Source organism: Hyla sarda, chromosome 2 (genome assembly GCF_029499605.1).
Source record: "Hyla sarda isolate aHylSar1 chromosome 2, aHylSar1.hap1, whole genome shotgun sequence".
Classification (NCBI taxonomy): Eukaryota; Metazoa; Chordata; class Amphibia; order Anura; family Hylidae; genus Hyla; species Hyla sarda.
Window position 1 is genome coordinate 86,697,976 of NC_079190.1, and position 17,571 is coordinate 86,715,546.

Below are 17,571 nucleotides of genomic sequence, written 5' to 3' on the forward strand. Positions count from 1 at the left end.
CTGCTCATGCCTGGATCTCAGGCACTGAGCAGTCATTCGGCGATCGGACAGCGAGGAGGCAGGTAGGGGCCCTCCCGCTGTCCTGTCAGCTGTTCGGGATGCCGCGATTTCACCGCGGCTATCCCGAACAGCCCACTGAGCTAGCCGGGATGCTTTCGGTTTCACTTTAGACGCGGCGTTCAACTTTGAACGCCGCGTCTAAAGGGTTAATAGCGCGCGGCACAGCGATCAATGCCGCGCGCTATTAGCCACGGGTCCCGGCCGTTGTTAGAGGCCGGGCCCGACCCGCTATGACGCGGGGCCACGCCGTGGCCCCGCGTTATAGATCGGGAGTGGACACATGACGTTCCAGTACGTCATGTGTCCTTAAGGGGTTAAATGTTGATCTATCCTGGCAATCCCAGCATCAACCCATTAACCCGTACAGGACCTAGGGCATATGGACACGTCTTCTGTACCTGGGTCTTAAGGACCCAGGGCGTACCTGTATGCCAGTGGGAATTTCGGTCCCCGCCGGGCGGGGACCGGACTGGGGTGACTGCTGATATCGATCATCAGACCCCCCCATGTTGGCGATCGGCGCAAATCGCAAGTGAATTCACACTTGCGATTTGCGCCGATTCCGGGTCATACGGGTCTATGGTGACCTGGAATATAAGGGGGATCGCAGATGTCTAAGACACCCACGATCCCCCTGTAGCGACAGGAGTGAGTCTAGACGCGACCACCAATAGCAGATCGGGGGCAGGGGGGTTACTTTCGTTTTCCCCGTTCTGCCCATGGGCTCCCTGGATCCGACGGAAGCCGGTAAGTTGCCTAGCAACATCTAGAGGGCTACAGTCCGAGACTGTAGCGTTCCAGATGTTGCAAAACTACAACTCCCAGCATGCCCAGACAACTGTTTGGGCATGCTGGGATTTGCAGTTTTGCAACAGCTGGAGGTCTACAGTTTAGAGACCACTGCACAGTGATCTCTATACTGTAGCACTCTAGATCTTGCAAAACTACAACTCCTAGCATGCCCACACAGCAGTTTGCTGTTTGTGCATGCTGGGATATGTAGTTTTGCAACATCTGGAGGTCCACAGTTTGGAGATCACAGTGCAGTGGTCTCTATCTGTAGCCCTCCAGATGTTGCAAAACTGTAAATCCCAGCATGCCCAAACAGCTGTCTCGGCATGCTGGGAGTTGTAGTTGTGTACCTCTAGCTGTTGCATAACTACATCTCTCAGCATGCCCTTCAGTACATGCTGGAAGTTGTTTTGCAACAGCTATAGGCACACTGGTTGGAAAATACCGAGTTAGGTAACAGAGCCTTACCGAAGGTTTTCCAACCAGTGTGCCTCCAGCTGTTGCAAAACTACAACTCCCAGCATGCACGGTCTGTCAGTACATGCTGGGAGTTTTAGTTTTGAAACAGCTGGAGGTTTGCCCTCCATGTGAACGTACAGGGTACATTCACACGGGCAGGTTTACAGTAAGTTTCCTGCTTCAAGTATGAGCTGCGGCAAATTTTTCGCCGCAGCGCATATTTCTAGCGGGAAGCTCACTGTAAACCTCTGCCCGTGTTAATGTACTCTAAAAACACTACACTACCACATAATAAAAGGTAAAACACTACATAAACACCCCCTTACACTGTCTCCCCCCCCCCCCCAATAAAAATGAAAAAGGTATTGTACAGCAGTGTTTCCAAAACTGAAATGCGCATGGCGCTCTCTCACTTCAGAGCCCTGTTGTACTTCAAGGAAACAGTTTAGGGCCACATAGGGGGTATCTCCGTACTCGGGAGAAATTGTGTTACAAATTTTGGGGGGCTTTTTCTCCTTTTACCCCTTATGAAAAGGAAAAGTTGGGGGCTACACCAGCCTGTTAATGTAAAAAAATAAAACATCTTACACTGACATGCTGGTGTTGCCCCATACTTTTTATTTTCAAAAGTGTTAAAAGGAATAAAAGACCCCCAAAATTTGTAACGCAATTTCTCCTGAGTACGGAAATACCCCATATGTGGGCGTAAAATGCTCTGCGGGCACACAAGGCTCAGGAGTGAGGGCGCACTATATACATTTGAAGCCTAAATTGGTGATTTGCACAGGGGTGGCTGATTTTACAGCGGTTCTGCCATGAACGCAAAAAAAGAAATACCCACACGTGACCCCATTTTGGAAACTACACCCCTCACTTAACATAACAAGGGGTATAGGGAGCCTTAACACCCCACAGGTGTTTGACGAATTTTCATTAAAGTTGGATGGGAAAATGGAAAAAAATAATTTTCATTAAAATGCTGGTGTTACCCAAAATTTCTCATTTTCACAGGGAAAAATAGGAAAAAAGCCCCCCAAAATTTGTAACCCCATTTCTTCTGAGTAAGAACATACCCCATATGTGGATGTAAAGTGCTCTGCTGGCGCACTACAATGCTCAGAAGAGAAGGAGCACCATTGGGATTTTTAAGAGAAAATTTGTCCAAATTGCAGGCTACGCGTGTTTACAAAGCCCCCATAGAGCCAGAACAATGGACCCCCCCCCACATATGATCTCATTTTGGAAACTACACCCCTCACGTGATGTAATAAGGGGTACAGTGGGCATTTACCCCCCACAGGTGTGTGGAACAGTGGACTGTGCAAATGAAAAATCTGTCAAACGCCAGTGGGGTGTAAATACTCACTGCACCCCTTATTAAATTCTGTGAGGGGTGTAGTTTCCAAAATGGGGTAACGTGGGGGCTTGGTAAACGCACATGGCCCCCGACTTCTATTCCAACCAAATTCTGTCTTCAAAAGCTCAATGGCGCTCCTCCTCTTCTGAGTATTGTAGTGCGCCAGCAGAGCACTTGAAGTCCACACATTGGGTATTTCCATACTCCGAAGAAATGGGTTTACAAAATTTGGGAGTCATTTTCTCCTATTACCCCTTGTAAAAATGTAAAATTTGTGGGAAAACCAGCATTTTAGTGAAATTTTTTTTTTCTTCATTTACACATCCGACTTTAGCAAAAAGTCATAAAACACCTGTGAGGTGTTAAGGCTCACTGTACCCCTTGTGTTCCTTGAGGGGTGTAGTTTCCAAAATAGTATGCCATCTGTTTTTTTTGCTGTTCTGGCACCATAGGGGCTTCCTAAATGCGACATGCCCTCCAAAAACCATTTCAGAAAAATGTGCTTTTCAAAAGCTAAATGCGACTACTCCTCCTCTGAGCATTGTAGTGCGCCAGCAGAGCACTTGACGTCCACACTTGGGGTATTTCCATACTCAGCCGAAGAAATGGGTTTACAAAATTTGGGAGTCATTTTCTCCTATTACCCCTTGTAAAAATGTAAAATTTGTGGGAAAACCAGCATTTTAGTGAAATTTTTTTTTTCTTCATTTACACATCCGACTTTAGCAAAAAGTCATAAAACACCTGTGAGGTGTTAAGGCTCACTGTACCCCTTGTGTTCCTTGAGGGGTGTAGTTTCCAAAATAGTATGCCATCTGTTTTTTTTGCTGTTCTGGCACCATAGGGGCTTCCTAAATGCGACATGCCCTCCAAAAACCATTTCAGAAAAATGTGCTTTTCAAAAGCTAAATGCGACTACTCCTCCTCTGAGCATTGTAGTGCGCCAGCAGAGCACTTGACGTCCACACTTGGGGTATTTCCATACTCAGAAGAAGAGATGGGGTTACAAATTTTGGGGGGCATTTTGTCCTATTATCCCTTGTAAAAATTTAAAATTTTGGGGAAAACTAGCATTTTAGTGGAAAAAAAAAATCAATCATTTACACATCCAACTTTAACAAAAAGTCGTGAAACACCTGTGGGGTGTTAAGGCTCACTAGACCCCTTGTTAAGTGCCTTGAGGGGTGTAGTTTCCAAAATAGTATGCCATAGCATGTTTTTTTGCTATTCTGGCACCATATGGGCTTCCTAAACGCAACATGCCCCACAAAAACCATTTCAGAAAAACTCACTCTCCAAAATCCCACTGTCTCTCCTTCTCTACTGCGCCCGCCAAACCCTTAACATACACATATGAGGTATTTCTTACTCGAGAGAAATTGGGTTACACATTTTAGGAAGATTTCTCTCCTATTACCCCTTGTAAAATTTCAAAAACTAGGTCTACAAGAACATGCCAGTGTACAAAATGAAGATTGTGAATTTTCTCCTTCAATTTGCTGCTATTCCTGTGAAACACCTAAAGGGTTAACAAACCTTTTGAATGTCCCTTTGAATACTTTGAGGGGTGCAGTTTTTATAATGGGGTCATTTATGGGTATTTCTAATATGAAGGCCCTTCAAATCCACTTAAAAACAGAACTGGTCCCTGTAAAAACATGTCAACTTTATGATGCAAACAAAGTAGACATATTGTATATCAATATATCATTTATTTGGAATATTCATTTTCCTTATTATGAGAGAGTTTCAAAGTAAAAAATAAAAAAAAATAAAAAAAAAAATGCTAATTTTTTTTTTCTCATCAAATTTTGGAATTTTTCACCAAGAAATTATGCAAGTATCGACAAAATTTTACCACTAACATAAAGTAGAATATGTCACGAAAAAACTCTCGAAATCAGAATGAAAGGTAAAAGCATCCCAGAGTTATTAATGCTTAAAGTGACAGTGGTCAGATGTTCAAAAAATGGCCGGGTCCCACAATGAAAATTGGCTGGGTCCTTAAAGGGTTAAAAGGACCGCAGCACTCTGAGCGTTGCAGCCTCTACATCAGTAGTCTCAAACTGTGGCCCTCCAGATGTTGCAAAACTTCAACTCCTAGCATGCCGGGACAGCCTTTGGCTGTCCGGGCATGCGGGGAGTTGAAGTTTTGCAACATCTGGAGGGCCACAGTTTGAGACAACTGCTCCACATAGTCACTTGCTTGACAATTTGTAGCAGTTGAGCCTGATACTGGACGTATCTTAGTCCTATTAACGTGAATAAAGATGAATACTACAGCCACTGAAAAACATACAGGGCTCTGTCTGGCAAACAGTGAAGAGACCACAGTGCTGTAGAGTCTTCATGCAGCTGATTATATAGATACTTGGGGCAGGAACCCCACTGGTTATACAGATTTCCTATCCTAAGTATTGGCCATCAACAGAGAGTTATGTTCAAACGTTCAGGTTTCCAATTACAATCAATACAAAGCTAGGAACAGGTCATAAATTGAGGACACATATAGAAGAAAGGATTTCTTGAATTCCACTCCTGGCTTTGTAGCCAATATTTGTAATAAAAAATAAAAAAAATGTGTGACCTCCACCCTAAGGTCTCTGAAATATGTTTAATGAAAATCAAAATGCAAAACAAAGCCTGTAGTAGGGAAGGAAGGGGTGGTAGGCAAATCTATTTGTATGAGCACCACAAAAATCAACTATTGATGGCCTACAATGTGGAAAGGCCATCAATAGTTTTAGGCCAGAAACTGGCTAATAGTGCCCGGCAGTGATTGCGGTGCCGCGTGCCATTGACCCTTTAGAAGTGGCGTTCAAAGTTGAACGCCACATCTAAAGTGAAAGTAAATGTTGCCGGTTAGTTCAGGGGGCTGTTGGGGATCGCCGCGGCTAAATCGTAGCATCCCGAACAGCTGCAGGCCAGCCGGAGGGTCCCTTACCTTGCCTCCAGTTGTCAGATCGCCGAATGACTGCTCAGTGCCTAAGATCCAGGCATCAGCAGTCAAGCGGCAGAATCATCGATCAATGCTTTCCTATGAGAAACCATTGATCAATGTAAAAGATCAGTGTGTGCAGTGTTATAGGCAGGGCTGTGGAGTCCGAGTCAGACGGAATTTTTGAGTCGGAGTCGGCAAACAATGCACCGACGCCAACTAAATTTAGATTGGAATAAAAGATAAAAAAAAGCTTAAAAGTTTAAATGTCCCAATTCACAAAAAGTTATAATTAATGACTTCTCTACTATAAGAATAAAGACCAATGCATGCAGTGCCTCACGTAACCGCAAAACGAACACGTTAAGTGACTGAAGAAGCATGCTTTTCATGTGCTTTACTATTTGGCACACAACACACAATTAGGAGCGGCAATACTTATACTTTCCATAGTGTTGTGTTCTGCTGTTACAGGGAACCCATGGGTAACCTAGCCTCTCACTGATAAGGGATTAAGGAAATATGTTTTTTTCAGGACTAGAGACACTTGAATAAGTGAAGGGAATGGAGGGTCAATAGTTCAAGACTGAAGCTGTAAACCATTGGAAAAACTGATGCCATTCAGCTAAGGCCATAAAAACTTGTAAACTCGATTCTTAGCTTAAAGGGGTACTTCGCCCCTAGACATCACGAGGGGCGGAGCCGTGATGACCCGGCCCCTGTATCGCCCGTCATTACGCACAAAGCGAACTCGCTCTGTGCAGTAATGATAGCGCAGTGCCGCGTCGGCGATCCCGGAGGTCCCCAGCAGCGGGACCCCGGCAATCTGACATCTTATTCCCTATCCTTGGGAAAAGGGATAAGATGTCATATCGTCGGGGTCCCACTGCATTACTGCACAGAGCGAGCGAGTAATGACGGGCGATACAGGGGCCGGAGCAATGTTACATCACGGCTCCGCCCCTCATGATTTCACGCCCCGCCCCCTCAATACAAGTCAATGGGAAGGGGCGTGGGGGTCATCGCGCCCCTGCCATAGACTTGCATTAAGGAGGCGGGCTGTGATTTCACGAGGGGCGGAGCCATGATGTCACGCTGCTCCATCCCCTGTATAGCCCATCATTCCGCACAGAACAAACTCTCTGCGTAGTAATGAAAGCGCGGTGCCGCAGTGGCGATCCCGGGGGTCCCCAGCAGCAGGACCCCGGCGATCTGACATCGTATCCCCTATCCTTTGGATAGGGGATAAGATGTCTAGGGGCGGAGTACCCCTTTAAACTTGACTATGGGATTCTACTAGGGAAATCATGTTTTATAATAAATGCCCCTTCCTTGATCCTCCCACTGCCCTATCTTCAGCAGCAGATCAGCACACAAACTGTTCAATACAGTAGACTGTTGGCTTCCCAGCCAGTAGTCCTGTCGTAATGACATGTATGTTGCCTTTCTGTCCTTCAAGGAATGAGTCGGAGTCGGGGAGTTGGAAGCACAGAAAACTCCTGAGTCGGAGTTGGAACATTTATCTACCGACTCCACAGCCCTGGTTATAGGTCCCTTTGCGAGCTATAACGCTGCAAAGAAAAATATTTAAAGTGGAAAAATAAAAATAAAGTGAATAAAGATCATTTAACCCCTTCCCTAATAGTTTGAAACAGCCCCCTTTTCCCCATTAAAAAAAACAACACAGTATAAATAAAAATACATATGTGGTATCGCCGTGTGCGGAAATTGTCCGAATTATAAAAATATATTGTTAATTAAACTGCATGGTCAATGGAGTGCGGGCAAAAAAATTCCTGAGGCTAAGTTTCCTTTTTTTTTTTTCTGGCAGTTTTTGGAAAGCTGCCACTGCAATTCTTAAGCCAAAGCCAGAAATGTATCCAAAAGGAATAGGACATCTAAAGGAAGAACTTACACTTCTCTTCCCTTATGGATCCACTTCAGACTCTGGCTCAAAAACTGCAGTGGCAGCTATCCAAAAACTGCCAGAAAAAAACCCAAGTGGAAACTTAGCTTAAGTCCAAAATAGTGTATTTTTTGTCACATTTTTAGGTGTAAAATTGAAAGGGTTATGATTTTTTTTTAAAAAGGAGGAAAAAAAACGAAGTGCAAAAACTGAAAAACGCTCAGTCCTTAAGGGGTTAAAGGGGGTATTCCAGGATTTTCTTTTTTTATATCAACTGGCTCCAGAATGTTTAACAGATTTGTAAATTACTTCTATAAAAAAATCTTAATCCTTACAATATTTATCAGCTGCTGAAGTTGAGTTGTTTTTTCTGTCTGGCAACAGTGCTCTCTGCTGACATCTCTGCTTGTCTCAGGAACTGCACAGAGTAGAAGAGGTTTGTTATGGGGATTGACTTCTACTCTGGATAGTTCTTGAGACAGGTGTCATCAGAGAGCACTTAGAAAAGAACAGCTCAACGTCAGCAGCTCATAAGTACTGAAAGGATTAAAAAAAATTTATAGAAGTAATTTACAAATCTGGTTAACTTTCTGGAGCCAGTTGATTGATAGAATATATATAAACTTCTTAAAAGGATGCAATACCTTTCTTGCTTTCTTTTCACTCCTGCTCTGTTTTGCTTTGCTGACAGGTTCCTCGTCTATTTCTGCTGCTGCTGCCAGCTGTGGACAAAACATTTAAGGTGTTAGTATATAGTTCATAAAACACTATACATTCATATTCAAAGATCATGTAAATAGATAAGAGAATAGAAATGTAGAGCACTGTAAGCTTACCTGTGCCTGCTGTGTAGAGGTTTGTGTGTCCTGTTCCAGCTCTGGAGGAGAATCATCACTGTCGGATTCTGTCCCAGACCCTGCCAAATAAATATACATATTTAGGTTTATGACAATATCTGGAAATGGGCTCTATGGAAGCCAGGTCTCTGTGCCGGAAACAACCTACATAGCAAAGTAAAGAGAGCAAGTTCTAACAAACTGAGCAAACTACATGCGGTCATAAAACAAACCAATACAGGACACATGTATAGCGTGGTATAGGGCACACACAAGCCATTAACCCCTTATGTAACCACTATATATTATAGTAGCAATTCTACAGCCTTTAGAAGCAAGTTAAAACCCATCCCACTACTGAACATGAAGGTCTCACCTTGCTCATCCCCTCCATGATCATCTCTCAAGCCTACACATCTGACAGGGGAGGGGAAGCGCTGCAGCGTTCACAAATGTGTACAATATGGCTACTTGTAAACTACTTTGTAACATATATTATATAGAAAAATCTCAAGTATGGCCAATCACAATCATCTTCAAATTGTGAAGGTCTACTCTTAGGGTGCGTTCACACAACCGTCTGCCCCCGTTTTTTTCCCCCACCCCCGTTTAGGTTCCGTTGTTGCAGCTTGTAAACGGATTACAAACGGTTGTAAAATAATCCCATTGATGTCAATGGGATTTTTTTTTTTAACCCTTTCACATCCGTTTACGCTCATTTCTGTTTTTTATTTGACAGGAGAAAAGACTGTGCATGCAGTATTTTTTTTCTCCAGTCACAAAAAACGGAAGAAAAAAAAAAAAACAGATACAGTAAATTTAAACATTGAAGTCTATGGGAAACGGATGAGCCTTTAACATCATCCGCTTTTTTCAATTCGTTTTTACTTCTGCGCATGCTCAGAACAAAAAATAAATAAATTATACATATATTTTTTTTTTGGGGGGGGGGGGGGGGGTTTATTAACTGAACAATAACGGATCCAAACTGATAACATCAGTTATTGTCCTTTTTTTTTTTTTTTTTGACAGGAGAAGAACGGGACTGGTCTAGACGGCCGCATGGACGCAGCCTTAGAACACACAATACTTTGCAAGATTTCAATTGGACATTTTTTCTAGTCATTGTGTGTGTAGATCAGCGTTTCCCCAACCAGTGCGCTTCCAGCTGTTGCAAAACTACAACTCCCCGCATGCCCGGACAGCCAAAGGCTGTACGGGCATGCTGGGAATTGAAGTTTTTAAACAGCTGGAGGCACCCTGGTTGGGGAAACACTGGTCTAGATATTGCCATTCTGGTGACCCCTGGTGGTCAGTCATGCTCATTAGTGCAATACTATTATCCAAATCTTGTAGGTGGATGGCAGAAGGACTCCAACCCATAAGAATGAGTTCACTAGGAGAGGGTTCTTCTCACTGGTACTGGACACATTTGGACATTGAGAAGGAATCAAAAATCAACCAGGGGGCACCATAATAAATAAGTAACAAATATCCAAACATTTAAAAAAGAATTCCAATTTAAAATTTTTTTTTAAAAATGTAACTGAGAAAAAAAGAAAAATTCCTTTGGGTTAATTCCACATGGTTCAAGACTGCTAATAGTTTTCGGCACCGTGTATAAGGGCGAGATACAAGGTGAATCTGCAACAGCGTAACAGATCAGCATGAAAAAAATGCCTATACTTTTACAAATCCCCCTAATGGGTGCGTATATAGGGAGTTCCTAGGGCAGCACAAGCTGTTAATACGGCCCTGGGAACAAATCTTATAAGCACAAACACTGGGATGAAACAAACAAAGACTCCAATAAACATTCATTGTGGTTTAATAGTTAGGCATCTATATGTTTAGCATATCTACCAAAACAAGTTGTTTTCCTTCCAGTAGAGACAAGACGATCCAGCTTATGAGAACAGCCTTAATTTATAATTCATTCAAACTAAAAAATGTGCAATTTGATGACGTAAGAGTGTGAGAATCACTTACCCCCAGCCAACTGTTATCACCACAAAGCATGTGGTAGGCTTAAAGGGGTACTACCATGCCCCAGCATTCTGGAAATCCTGTTCAGAACGCTTGGAGCGAGCTGATATGGTAGTGATGTCACGGCCATGCCCCCTCGTGACGTCACACCACGCCCCCTCTATTCATGTCTATGGGAAGTAGACATGAATGGAGGGGGCGTGGTGTGACACCACAAGGGGGCATGGCCATAATGTCATCACCACGGCCGCCCCCTTCAAGCGATCTGAACAGGATGTCCAGAACGCTGGGGCATGGTAGTACTCTTTTAATGGAAAGAAAACCACCCGTATTTCTAAACACATCACACCCCCCCTCAATGTGCACATCTTAAGGTTAGTAATATTAAAGCCAAACTCTGAACACCATGCACTGAAAAGATAAACACAAGATACCCTTGTCGTTCTTCAGAATTGGCTCCTTCACAGGAGCAGCTACAGGTGGTTTAGGGGAGGCAAGGTCCACCGTGACCGGCTGAAACACCACTTCCTTAGTGGGAACCTCTGCTGGAATCAGAGGGGGCAATTCCTCCTCTTCAACAACAACAGGGGCAGGTGGCGAGGCAGGCGTTTTTGAGACAAGAGGTGAAGAAACAGAAGCAAGAGGTACAGAAGGCACAGCAGGAGGAGGGGTTAGCTCTTTTGCAGGACTTTGGATATCTAGCTCTGGAGCAGAACCCTGAGACACTTTCTCAACTTTATTAGCTAGAAGAATAGGAGAAGAACAGAGATTAGAAGCAGCAGAGAATGAAAGGTCTTTAGAAGGGGTCAGGTCACTACTGTTATCTGGGGTAGCGGAAGCAGACATAAGAAGGGAAGTGGCACAAATCATCATAAGAGAGGCCGGCCGGGCAGATTCCTCCACAGAAAATGACCCAACACTTTCAGGCACAGAAACTGGAGAGCCAGCGTGCTTTGGCTCATTGGATATATTTTCATTTACAGAGTCTGTAGAAAGAGATTGATTTAAATCCTCATACCCCTCATTCAAGGTTACCTCAGGGGATAACATCACATCCTTTCCTAGCCCCTCAGAATAGGCCTCAGATTTCTGACCAGATTCATTAATAGGTTTTATCATATCTAATGTTTCACCAAAAGCCATTTCCGTGGTTTTTATCTCAGTATCTTGTACAGACTGGGAACAAGGAAGCAATTTCTCAGTGACTGCAGCCGTACCCTCCACAGGCCCAATGGTAGGGGCCTCCTCCTTTGCTGGGACTTCAAGGACTAGAGGAGTTGCACTGTCTAATGGAGGGGTCTCCTCAGAAACAGCAGCGTCTTCTGTTGGAATCACCTCAAGTAGAGATGACTGAACAACATCTTCAAAGGAAATAGCTGGAGCCACATTATGGAACACTACAGAAGAGTCGTCCACTGGTTGAGCAGCTAGGGTCTCTATTAGTAAATGGCCCTCTATTACCGGGGCCTCCGCCTCCTCAGAGGGGGCTGCCGGGGCCTCCGCCTCCTCAGAGGGGGCTGCCGGGGCCTCCGCCTCCTCAGAGGGGGCTGCCGGGGCCTCCGCCTCCTCAGAGGGGGCTGCCGGGGCCTCCGCCTCCTCAGAGGGGGCTGCCGGGGCCTCCGCCTCCTCAGAGGGGGCTGCCGGGGCCTCCGCCTCCTCAGAGGGGGCTGCCGGGGCCAAGATCACTGATTCTGTATCAAATGCTTCCTGTAAGGGCAGCACACAGATTGGTAGCATATGCTTTGAATCAAATATCCCTGGAAATGGAGCAAAATATTCCTCTGCTGGGTAAAACTCATCAGTAGGAGTTTCACAAGTGCCTGGCAATATATTTTCAGGTGTGAATTCTACCTCTACAGATGACACCTCAAATGGTGAACAATTTTTGTGCACCGTTTCCTGTAGTGCCCAGTCATTTGGAGAAACCGCACCATGGAATCTCAAATCCTGAACTACAGTCCCTTCAGAAACACCAATGGGAGCATCTACTACATCTACAGCACATAACTTATCAGGCACTAAACACTGAATGTTAGTAGCAAGCATTGCGGAGCCACTTTCTATATCAGGCTGGCTCAGAGCTCTATCAACTACAGCATCAGCTTGTACAACCAGTGAGCCAGAAAGAAAAGCTAAAGAGGTAGATTTATAGCCACATGTAGGGAAAAATGGGAAAGGAAACATTATATATACACACACATGCAAATATGGCAAAACAAGTTCAACAAATTTAACCTATAACAAGAATAGTGAATGTCCATACCAGTGGTTTAAATGGGAATCTAGCAGCAGGTTAGAGTAGCCAATAAAGCATGCCCTTAAGTTACCTTTAGATATGACGATTAACACTCACATTAAGGGTATGTTCACACATACGTATTTTCTGCTGCATATTTGCTACCAATTGAAGAAAACTGGTTAAAAAACCTGCAGCAGCAAATGTGCAGCAGATCTGCAGCAAAATACGCATGTGTGAACGTACAATATACTTGTATGCTGACAGTGTGCAAAAAAACATGGTATGAAATAAGCCTTATACTAGGGATCGACCGATATCTGTTTTTTAGGGCCGATACCGATAATCGGTGGAGGTTAGGGCCGATAGCTTCTACTGATATTCCGGTATAAGTTATCGGCTATTTACCCCCCGCGACACCAGAGGCGGTCGCGGTGCGGGCATTATCGGCAAGGTAATTGCCGATACCAATAATGCCCAAAATCGTGATTATCGGACGATAATATCGGCCAAACCGATATCTTTCGATCCCTACCTTATACACTACTATTGGCCAGTAAGTGGAAGATATAATTACACACTGTCATGGGATACAACACAAAGAGAAACAAAGCCGCACATCAACCATTTGTATTTTTATCTACTTGCTTCTCAGCATAAACTAAAAAACTAAGAGGTTGTTAATATACATTTTGATCAAAAGTACAAGCCCACTCGCCACGTCAAGGCCACTTAGAGTGGGTCCTTAACCTGACACTGGCTTAGCGCCCGTCATTGGATACCTTAAAGGGGTACTCTGGTGCTTAGACATCTTATCCCCTATCCAAAGGGGCGAACATGCTCCGGGGACTGATTACAAATCGGGTGCCGCGTGCAAGATCCCGGGGGTCCCCAGCGACGGGACTCCCGTGATCAGGCATCTTATCCCCTATACTTTGGATAGGGGATAAGATGTCTAAGCACCGGAGTACCCCTTTAAGTGTCAACATCAGCAATGGGGACATCAGGTGCTGCAATTGAAGCTTTTGAATTGATACCCAGATTACATTTCAGTAAAATGAAAAGCTGAAAGTGAATTATGTTTAATGGGTCCTTCAACTTACTACAATCACTCAAGGAAAAAGTCACTAATCCAACATCACTTCATTTCACACCAATCTTTATAACAATGAGGACTTCAATTTCTAGACTGGCATGTACATCTACAGATTGGAATATATTCTGGCAGAGATAAAATGTTATTTTTTCACCACACTGCACACAGTACCTGGAGCTTTCGACTCCACAACAGGCACTGCAGGCCTTTTAGAATCAGTCATCTTTTCTGGAGCTAAGGCAAAAACAAATGTGCTTACTCAGTAAAAAAGATGAAGTCCCAAGTTATACACCCCCGCAATACAGTCAACCCTTATGTCCAGAATTTTGTGCTAACCAACTAAATGTTAGCAAGAAATGGGGTACAGAAGAAAGGAACCATCTGATAGCAGGATCAGACTACAGTGTTCGTTTGTAGTCTGTAACCATGGAGACGCAGCATTTACACTCCCAGCAATAAATAAATGAATTGCTTGCAAGGACAGACAATTTAACTATGTGTACAACACACTTGGCGCAACTTTTCCTCTACACAGGTTTTGATAAATTTCCCTCAAAGTCTCAAAACTATTGATGCACCAAATTTGCATTTTTTACACGAAAATACGTGTAAAAAAGTTTGATAAATTCCCCCCATAGTGGATGAGGAATACTATGCCATTTCATTATTATTTTATGTTTAAGACGTTCAAAAGTGGAACTGACAGCTGGTTATCCACTAAAGACAACAGAGTTATAGTGCAGGTGAATCGGATTAAGATGAGATAACTTACTCTGATCAGTGCAAGTAGTATTAGGGCCTGTCACGCTAATGCCATTCTTTGCACAATGGAGGCGAGAGCCGGCATACACAGCTTCCCTGCTTCTGTCCCCACTGCTCCGATATGCCTGCCCACAGAGCGCTCGCATGGGTAAGGGTCCCCCAAAAATATTTATGAGCTGGGGTATATGGGATCAGAGGGGAAGGAGGCCACCTCCATTACGTACAGAACGGGATTAGCATATTAGCAATGGACCCTAATCCTTCTTGTATCTCCTGAATGGCCGCACCGATGGGAGTTATATCATTTTAATCTGGTTCACAAGCACTATAACCCTGTTTATTGGGTTTAATGCAGGTTAACCAGCTGACCGTTACCCTTTAAACCATATCCACGGGTCTGCAAAAGTCTAAGGAATAAATCTGAAGCTGAAACCAAATCCTGCCACAGATTGGTCATCAGGCCGATAAGCTCCATTCTAATTCAGTAAAGGAAATCCACAGCCTCTTTCCAGGTCATGTGAATAGAATACCCCGTACTACTGCAGAAAGTCAGACTCCGCCAGGATTCAGGCATGCTGTAGCTTCACATAAAAGCTCGAACGTTTGAGCGCACACTGAAACATCAGCAGTGTTTATCCTCTACTGAAACGGGTACGAGAAAATTAAGAACCCAAATTTAAAGGACCCATTCCATTAATGCTAGGACACGCAAAGTCTCCATAGATGGCAATGCATGTCAGTATTTTTTTTATTTTTTAGCAAAGTTCAGGATTTGAATTTCCTCGCAAAAATTTGTGTGTGCATGGTGCAGCAGAATCCAGATGAAAACAATGGCAGACTGCCCGAATCAGAATTTCCAAGCAGAATAGTCAGCTGGATCCCGCTTTGAAATGTGAATGGGCCCTAACTGCTCTCCCAACACTTTCTTACTCACGCTTAAAGAAGGTGGGAGGGTTGACACTAAGGATAGTGCTACAAAGGGATACTTAAAAATATATGTTAATCTGTGACCAGAAACTATCGTAGAAGTGTCACTGTCCGAAGCATTACACACGTGACTTTCATGCACAAGTCATTGGGCAAATATCAAGGTAAGTTGCTAAAAGTGACATAGGACTGAATGGAACACAAGTCTTCTCACACTGAACATGATACCTGAAGGTTTGGACTCTGCTATGGGCGCTGCAGGAGTTTCAGATGTAGTTTTATTTTCTGGTGCTAAGGAAAAAGAAACACATAGCTAACGCCCAAGATATTTAAGACAACTATTAAAGACAGAACCCAGATTTCCTCAAACATCCAGGCTTGGACATAGATAATATATATCTTTATATGCAATATGCTACTGATGTCTCTTGCTGTTCACTACTCAGGGGGAAAAAAAAGGAGCTATGAAGCCGGGGAGACTATATCAAACTGAAAGAGAAAGTACTACACAACTTCCGGTCAGGCATAACTCAAGCATACGGAAGCCGACAATTATTGTTAACACAATATTAGTAGCTTTTATATCTTGGGGGTGTTTGTTTCATTTAATTATACTTTTTTTTTTTTTAAATAAAGAAATACAAGTTCAGAAAAGAAATACCTGGAGCCTTAGCATCAGCAGAAGGCGCTACTGGAGCCACAGGGGCGGGCAGCTCTGTTTTTTGAGCTAAACAAGAAAGATTTAGGAGCATTAAGAGTGGAAAACTTTAAAGAAATCAACTGGGACTGCAGCAAGTTACCACTAGTAGCAGGGAAGGTCTCGGGCTCCAATCTTAGGCAATTTTTAAAGTAATTTGTAAACCCTACATTATTTACAGAAGGAGAACACTACTCAATAGTGATTGTTTAAAGCTAAGGCCCCTATGACGTTTTGCAGATCCATTCGTAACATGTAGGTTGGGTAATTGGAAGAAATATACACCACAATGTACTTGTGAAGGGCCCATTGTGATTAATGGACTAAAAATAGTTTGTCATTATTGAAGGTTCATTTTAAAACTGTATACTTTTTGTGCAGGACCCAAATGTTGCAGATATTCCGACATAAGCAAAAAGTGATGTGAATGGGGTCTAAACCACATGTTATATTACTTCTCAATGCTTTCTCCACAAGCCGCTAGATTCTGGAAGTCATTTTTAGATCCTTAGGCAAAAGCAGCATGTTTTACTTTCCATTAGAAGAGTAAAATAAGTAATCATTGGTCTATAGCTCCAAAATCTGTGATCTTGCTTCATGACAAGCCTGTTTACCACCTCATGCAGAAAATTGTACTACACACAATACTAATACCTGATTCTTTGCCAGTAGCCACAGGCACCGGAGGAGCATCAGTCTGAGGCAGATGTGTCTTTGAAGCTAAACCAATGGGGGAAAAAATGCTGTTATACCAAAAGTGGGGCGCGTGACATTATAAAGGGGGTGCTATACAAGGACACGAAGTGGCGATGAACTGTAGCTTAAGATTTAGTGTCCACAGGATTACACAGTGTTGTGTGACTTTCATGCATAAGTGAACAAGTCATTAGGGGGCCATTTTGTGAATAGTTAGATGAATGATGCAGGTTATTTCTTCCACACTATACCTGGAGTTTTGGACTCTACTACGGGCGCTGCAGGAGTTTTGGACTCTACTACGGGCGCTGCAGGAGTTTTGGACTGTACTACGGGCGCTGCAGGAGTTTCAGATGTAGTTTTGTCTTCTGGGGCTAAAGGAAAAGAAATATCCTCATTCACAGACAAAGACTGATGAAACCCCAGGTTATGGACTCCTTAATAAACTACATATATAAACTACAGATCTATCCTAGAGGCTACAAGACAGACATAACTACACTAGTTAGGAATACATGGACAGGTGGCATGTGGGTTAAAATGGTTGTACCCAATATGGTTCAACTAAAGAGTCCTGTAGAATAACTTCATAAAATAAATGTATCCTGTTATGGAACCCAACAATGCTATAACATGTACCTGGTGCTTTTGATTCAGCAATGGGCTCAGCAGGGACCACAGTGGGAACAGTCTCTAGTTTAGGAGCTAAACAAACATAAAGGCTATTTAGAGAATGTAGTATAGACGCTCAGTGGTATCAGACAAAATAGTCAGATGACATTCATGTGAAAAACCTTCAAAAACATGAAAACATTAACGCCAA

The 17,571-nt window shown here is 43.4% G+C and overlaps 1 protein-coding gene across 50 annotated transcripts in view; it reads right to left on the reverse strand.

Annotated features, from left to right (window-relative positions):
• NACA (nascent polypeptide associated complex subunit alpha) overlaps positions 1 to 17,571 on the reverse strand; it is a 40,740-nt gene that overhangs the window by 5,088 nt on the left and 18,081 nt on the right. For 38 of the 50 annotated variants that reach the window (XM_056562459.1, XM_056562455.1, XM_056562423.1 and 35 more), the window contains 9 exons: positions 17,388 to 17,453; positions 17,000 to 17,122; positions 16,707 to 16,772; positions 16,017 to 16,082; positions 15,584 to 15,646; positions 13,838 to 13,900; positions 10,769 to 12,466; positions 8,349 to 8,428; positions 8,157 to 8,234 (listed from right to left, as the gene is read on the reverse strand). In XM_056562459.1, the coding sequence (XP_056418434.1) occupies positions 8,157 to 8,234; positions 8,349 to 8,428; positions 10,769 to 12,466; positions 13,838 to 13,900; positions 15,584 to 15,646; positions 16,017 to 16,082; positions 16,707 to 16,772; positions 17,000 to 17,122; positions 17,388 to 17,453 (2,303 nt within the window). Of the gene's footprint in view, positions 1 to 8,156; positions 8,235 to 8,348; positions 8,429 to 10,768; positions 12,467 to 13,837; positions 13,901 to 15,583; positions 15,647 to 16,016; positions 16,085 to 16,706; positions 16,773 to 16,999; positions 17,123 to 17,387; positions 17,454 to 17,571 lie in introns of all 50 variants that reach the window. The other 12 variants (XM_056562419.1, XM_056562429.1, XM_056562464.1 and 9 more) reach the window with 12 other exon arrangements.